This window comes from Glycine max, chromosome 15 (genome assembly GCF_000004515.6).
Source record: "Glycine max cultivar Williams 82 chromosome 15, Glycine_max_v4.0, whole genome shotgun sequence".
NCBI lineage: Eukaryota > Viridiplantae > Streptophyta > Magnoliopsida > Fabales > Fabaceae > Glycine > Glycine max.
The window spans coordinates 5,410,217-5,417,206 of NC_038251.2; the positions used below are offsets into that span (position 1 = coordinate 5,410,217).

The 6,990-nt window shown below is 35.4% G+C and overlaps 1 protein-coding gene across 2 annotated transcripts; it reads left to right on the forward strand.

Annotated features, from left to right (window-relative positions):
- The first annotated feature begins 700 nt into the window (after positions 1–700).
- Positions 701–6,702, forward strand: LOC100795741 (COP1-interacting protein 7). 2 transcript variants are annotated; one of them, XM_003545827.5, is made up of 9 exons: positions 701–1,030; positions 1,119–1,295; positions 1,971–2,098; positions 2,310–2,362; positions 2,445–2,491; positions 2,616–2,768; positions 3,325–3,560; positions 4,283–6,015; positions 6,155–6,702. In XM_003545827.5, the coding sequence occupies exons 1-9, from the start codon at positions 966–968 to the stop codon at positions 6,368–6,370; spliced, it is 2,808 nt and encodes a 935-aa protein (XP_003545875.1). In that variant the 5' UTR covers positions 701–965; the 3' UTR covers positions 6,371–6,702. The 2 variants fall into 2 exon arrangements, with proteins under 2 accessions (XP_003545875.1, XP_014623523.1); XM_014768037.3 differs by lacking the exon at positions 701–1,030 and having other exon boundaries at positions 1,119–1,225.
- The last annotated feature ends 288 nt before the right edge of the window (positions 6,703–6,990 follow it).

The window sequence follows — 6,990 nt, forward strand, 5'->3', positions numbered from 1 at the left end:
ATATCATATATTTTAAAAATTTGCCATTAAATTAGTAGGAATCATTTAAACAGTCGATTGCACGTACTATTCATATAATTTTCAATGGAATCGGCTGTCCTCATAAAATAACCAATGCCATAAGGGGAGAAATGCAGTTCAAATCTGAACAAGAACATCCCAACCCAATCCCATTATTATTAAATCACATAGTCCTATAATGAACATATTCTTTGTCCAACTCGATAATTAATGAGCCTCTTTTGCAAGGCCAAACGTGACCCACCATCCAATAATGTATTTTATCAAATGATAATCTTTTAGAAACTTACTCGCGGATATGTGTCTTACAAATTTTAAAAGCCGAAACTAAAACCAACCAACCAAAAAACAAACAGTCACACGATATACATGGTTGATTAAGTGGTTGGGAAAGAGTGAAAAAAGAGGATAGGAAAGAAAGATCCTGGTTTAATTCTGTTAACTTAATATTTTTAATAAAATTAGCAAATTATTATTTATCGATGAAAAATAAAAAATGAGTCATAAGCATGTATATATATATATATATATATATATATATATATATATATATATATATATATATATATATAAAGCAACCAATGATAATAACACTCTTTCCGTCATTAACACAAGATCTTAATTACCACCATCACCTATGTGAGTGTAAAGTAAAGAAAAAAAAAGAAGGGGGAGGAACTGTTAGATAATAGATACGCAGACAAAGCAGGAGGTGTCGCTATTGCATGTGGCCAGGGCGTTGAAATCCTATATTATTAGTGCCCCACTTCGCACTCCATGTGCCATGCTCCATTTCCCTGCTGGCTAAACCTTTCTCTCACATAACATAAGGAAAAAGGAACATATTCACTTTAGTTACTTCACCACAACAAAACACTAACGTTGTTGTTGTTCACTTCACCAAGCATTCTCTTATGCTCTGACAGACACTCTGGTTGGTTGACATGGATTCCAATTCCAAGGCCATTTTGGATTATGCTTTGTTTCAACTCACTCCAACCAGAACTAGGTGAGCTACGATCAGAAAATTAAAATCTTTACTTAGTGGGGTGCTTTTGTTTTTACTCTGTGTGGTTGGTTGATGGTTTTCTTTGCAGATGTGAGTTGTTAGTCTTTCGTGGAGGTGTTCATCAGAAAATAGCTTCTGGGTTGTTTGAGCCTTTCGTTTCTCATCTCAAATTCCTCAAAGATGAGATCTCCAAAGGTGGATACTCAATTAAGCTTCTGCCTCCCAACCACGGTGGCTTCTGGTTCACCAGAGCCACGTTTGAGAGGTCATTGCTACTTTTGCTCATTTTGAATTTACCTCTTTGGCCTCTTAATGGTTATTCTTCATCTCTTCTTTGATCTCAAGAACTTTCTTGCGTGTTTTCTAATTAAATTTGGAGAGTCCGTGAATCAATAACCTCAATAATGGTATCTGAATAACTTTCGAATTTTTTTCACACAATTAGTATAAGAGGTACCATTTTCTAATCGTATTACTACCAAGGATACCTCTTCACGGACTTCTGAACCGTGAATGATAATAATTATTTACTATTTAGATTGCTTTGGAGGTTACTTTTTTTTGGTCCCAACTAATAATTATTTCACAGCACATCAATTTCTTTAATTAAAGTACATGGCAGTGTCAAATCAGTGGATTGATCAAGAAATTATAGCTCTTGAATGATTAGTTTACTCATAATTTAATTTTGGATTTGCTTTACGTGGTTTTATAGATTTAGAGAATAATGGTTTTTTTGGGGGGGGCTGGGAGTGGTTAACACTAGGATTCAGTTAAAGGTGAGAAAAGAATCTGAGGAAATTACCAAAAACTTAGAATCTTCTGTATATTTTTATCCCCTGCTTCTCCATCCAGCACCTGCATTCATCCAATTTAAGATTTATGAAGCTGATTTTGTTCTCTTTCTTTTTTTTTTGGGGTGGGGGGGAGTATTTTACAGATTTGTGCGCTTTGTCAGCACACCGGCTATTCTGGAGAGGTTTGTTAGCCTTGAAAATGAAATTCTTCAGATCAGAAGTTCATTTCAAGCTAATGCTTTTTCAATGTCCGTTGCAACTCCAGATGAAGGTATGGTTAGGAGCTGCAAATTAAACATGTTTTATGGATATTGCTGTATGAACTGCTTAGTGTTAGGTGCTAGAATTAAATTCCAACAACAGTACATATTAAGTCAAACAACCATGTATCAATGAAGTAAAATTGTGCATATATTCCTTCACCTAATCATGAGTTGCTTGAGTGAAGCTAGTTATTTTACTAAAATTTCATTGTGTATTAGGATCTGTGCCACAAGCCAATGGCATCACAAGGAGGTTAAGTGATTCTACAAAGGTATTTAATTTCTTAAAAGAAATGTTAGAATTACTTAATAATCTCTCAGTTTTTCTTAATTTACATTTTGTCTTTGCTTCAGTTAAATGATGTACTTGAAGGAGTTGACAATAAAGAGGAAAACTCAAAGTAACTTTCTCTTCCCTCTTCAATGGTTGCTGTTGGTTGTTGATGAAATGTAATCTATTATGTTTCGCTAGTTCATTAGAAACCATTCCTAAGTCCTAACACTTTGAATTGCTATAATGATTAGGGTTTCCCTGCATCGTCTGTTAGAGTCTCGAATAGCACTACTCCGGAAGGAGCAAGCAATGGCTTATACACGTGGTCTTGTTGCTGGATTTGAAATTGACAGCATTGATGATCTCATATACTTTGCAAATGCATTTGGAGCAGCCCGTTTAAGGTATGAACTGGAAATATACTACTTACTAGTTCTTACTTGTAAAATGGAAACTATCGTGAATACTTACTCATGATGTCAATGCTATTTTTCCTGTCAGTTTTTGGAAAGTAAAATTCTTTTCCTCAAAATAACTTTCTCTTGATTTTTCTGACTTAAAATTATTTAACAATTGACCCTACTTTGTAGATCGTGAAATTTCACTTGTCAAAGGGAATCCCTCTTTTTGCTATGGAGATTCAACTACCTTTGGATGTCAGTTCTCTCATTCCTTGTTATTCTAAGGATTATTGAGAAATGAGAACATATTCTTGTGAATTAGTTTCCTTTAAACTCTGAATGTTATCCTTTATGTCAGACTTACTAATGGACTATGCCATACATCAGCATATCAGATTAGGGGGAAATTTCTATAAAACAGACCAGCTTTGATACAATGAGTTCTGCTACATAATTTAAAACTAGTATCTTATAGTTTTGGACTGGTGGATCCTGCCTCATTGGCATAAAACCTTTAGCTTTTAAATAAGTTTTAAGTCTTGATATTCAATGTATGTAGCGAAGCCTGCATGAATTTTAAGGAATTATGGAAGAAAAAGCATGCAGATGATCTTTGGATAAAAGAAGTAGCTGCTATGCAGTCAAGCTTACCACCAGCACTCTCATTGTCTGGATCATCAGGAATTATATTGGCAAATGATATAACCACCCATAATAGCTCTAGGGACAGCATTGCTTCTGGTGACGAAAATGTATCTCTGGAAACATTGAATTCTGCTTTAAACAAAAAAGAAGGTATTCTTTTACTCTTTCTTCCTTATTCTTTACCTAAATTATATCATGTCTTAAGAAAATTAATAAATTATAGAAAAATTTGGCATCTAAATCAAATCTCTGAATTTTAAATTTGATAATCATCATACTCAAACCAAACCCAATAATCAATTATATGCTATTCTATGCTTCTTTTTCTTGTCGACAATCTTTAATCGATTCAGCAACAAACTTTTTTAGTTTTCTATTTCTTTATTGATTGAAAAACTCAAATAAGTTAATGTCAGGGAAATAGAAATCTAGGAAGAAAAGAGAACAATAATAAGAAATGATGATAATGGTTTTGTGGATTTTCTAGGCTAGAGTGATTGAAATCAGATAAGATCTTACAATATGACTTGCTAACATTGCTATTTTGTGTTTAGTTAATTTCATTCTGAAGTTTAAACTATTAGATGCTTGCCTATTAATGTTAATTTCTACTCCCCCCCCCAAAATTGGGTGAGAGGCTTGAAGTTTGGATGCAACTCCTTATTCACAAAAGGCATCAAAATCGAATGATTATGGTCTTGAACAGAATTAAAAATGCAGCCTATATCCTATATCATCACTTTTTAGAAAATCAGGAATCTGCTCACATGATGATGTCTGTTGGATGTAATAAAGCCATATTAAAGAGAGCATATCAGTTTTTGCTATAAGCCATACAATGTTTATTTAATATCAAGGAATGCCATGTGCAGATGTGAACCTGCCTACAGCAGATCATAAACTTTCACATACAGCAAATGTTAATATGCCAATGCCCTGGCCTTACAATGTACCTCCATATATGTATAATCTTCAAAATCCGCAAATGCCTTCATACCAAGGATATCCTATGACTAATATGCAGTCTGTTCCTCCTTACCTTGTACCAAATATGCAATGGTCTCCTGACCTGGGAGTGAATCAGAAACCATCAGAAACCAAAAGGGATAAATCTCACAAGAAAAGAGCAGAAGAATACCAAGACCAGCAGACAGAGTCCAGTGACCCTGATTCTGGGAGTGAATCTGATTCAGATAAACAGAATCACTCCAGTCATTCTTCGAAGGATGATCTGAAGAGGAAAAAGCACAGAAGAAAGTCATCTAGAACAGTTGTAATTCGTAATATCAACTACATCACTCCAAAAAGGAGAAATAATGAGGGGGGAGTCTCTGATGAGTCTTTAGAAGATGATGATGGCATCGATGAAGAAACCATCAAACAAAAGGTTGGTGTTGCACTTGAGTCTTTGCAAAAGGTCCATAAAGTTGAAAAACGTGCTAAGGGAAAAAAAGCAGCAGCCTGGCACAATGTAACTAAATCAAGTGATGCGACTGAGGAAGATCTCACTTATAACTTGAGTGATGCGTCCGAAGGAGGAAAGAAAAATGACAACTGGGATGCATTCCAGAACCTTTTGAAGATAGATGAGGGGACCGGAACTGATGGACCAGAAAGGATGCAGTCAATTGATATCCAGGATGAACATTTTGTGTTGAGAAGCTCAGAATTAAGAATGCCAAATGGTGCTAGTTCATCTCCAAACTTGGATTTCAAAGAAGTTCTGAAGAATCCTAAAGTTCCAAATGACTGCTTTATTGTGTCTCAGAGAGATGGAGGAAATGAAGGTGGCTCTAAGCTGGATGAGTATGTAGACAACTGTGGTCCAGTTACAAAGAGCAGGGATAATATTGGTGAAGAAATGCTGTTATCACATAGATCAAAGGAACCAGGAAGAAATGAACTCGGTGATCCATTATCTACTTTTGCTGCTGATTCATTACAAACAAAGGGAAGAGCAGCAGATGATTGGTTTATTGTAGATAATTTGGAAAAGATGAGGAGCCCTGACCCAACCATTGTGCCTGCAGTGTTTGATGGTGATTACACTTCATCAGTGAATGATCGCTCCCAATCTGAGAAAAGAAGTGAGCGAACTCTTATTGATGATTCCTTCATGATTCAGGGTCAATTAGTAGATAATGATCTTTCTGACTCGCAATGGAAGACGGACTTAAGTATGGTTGCAGATCTAACTGCTGCCAACAAGCTTGAAAGTGATGCAGCTGCTTCAAATGAGAAGCATGCATTATCAAAGAACCAGGAGCCAAGTGACCTCTTTGTAGTTCTACAACGGGATTCTGGATTGGACTCTGTTGAGGCCTCGCGGACAATGGACTATGAAATTGACTTTTCCTTCTCAGAAACTAATAGAAGATCCTCCATGGATGATTCTCACGCCAAGGTGAATGACAACCTTCCTGTTAGTCCTGTGAAAACCAATGTGAGAAAAAGCCAAGTTTCTGGAACAAGAAGTTCTGGAAAAGATGAAAAGTCAAAAGTGTTGCGTGATTACTCTGGGAAGAGCAAGCCTGAAATCATGTCGAGGGCCAGAAAGCCAGCTCTCCCTAAAAAGCCTATAGTTCAGAAGAGCAAAAGGGAACAGGTATAGTGATTTGTCAATTCTTCAGTGGCATTGTTATATTTTGAAGATGCTTTGTTTTCCTACTTCATTTCACATAGCATGTATTATTAATCCTAATTCCTAACTCCTAACTCCTAATGATGTATATGATGGTGAACAGGAAGATGAGATTAGACAGAAGATGGAAGAATTGCGGAATGAACGTCAGAGGAGAATTGCTGAAAGAACTGCATCCTCTGGCATTGCTCGAGCTGCGACAAGGAAAGACCAAATTGAAGGTAAAACAGCAAGGATTTCTGCTAAGAGTGACAAGAATAAGGCTCAACCGGTAAAAGAGACAAGCAGAATCAGTTCTGTCAAGGTCAGGGGAATTTAGCAAGCCTGTCAGTTCAATGTGGATGCAACTTTTATAAGCTACAAAGTAAAGTGTATTCAAATAACCGTTGATTAAAATGAAATGAATAGTTTTGTTTTCTATAAACTGTAAGTTATTGCATGTATTCAATCTTGTAATCTCAAAATATTTTGTTTTGTTTCACGTGGTTGTATATCAATAGATTCTTTATCAATTGTAGGTGAAAAATTGTCATAGGTTTTGTTGGATAAATAAATATTGATGTTTAATAGGTTCTGTGGATTGTATATCCCGGCATTCTTTGTTCTATGTAATGTATGAAACCTTTTATAAATAGTTTTCGTTTTTCTACATATAATTGTGAGTTATGTTTTTCGGTTGTGATTCCATTGTCAGTTATACTACCGGAAGGAAAAATAAAGAGAAACAAGCGAAACAAAATCAGAACTTCTTTCTGCACTGTTCTGATTAATTTATATAGAATGTGGATGTAAAATATTTTATGCAGACATTTAATAAGTTCTGACTATTTTATCATGTTATTTTAATTATTAATATGATATGCGGACAAGGTAAATTTCTATTGGATATCTATGTTACGCTGAGAGTGTTCATAAATTAAACTCCTTTTGGTCAAGCCA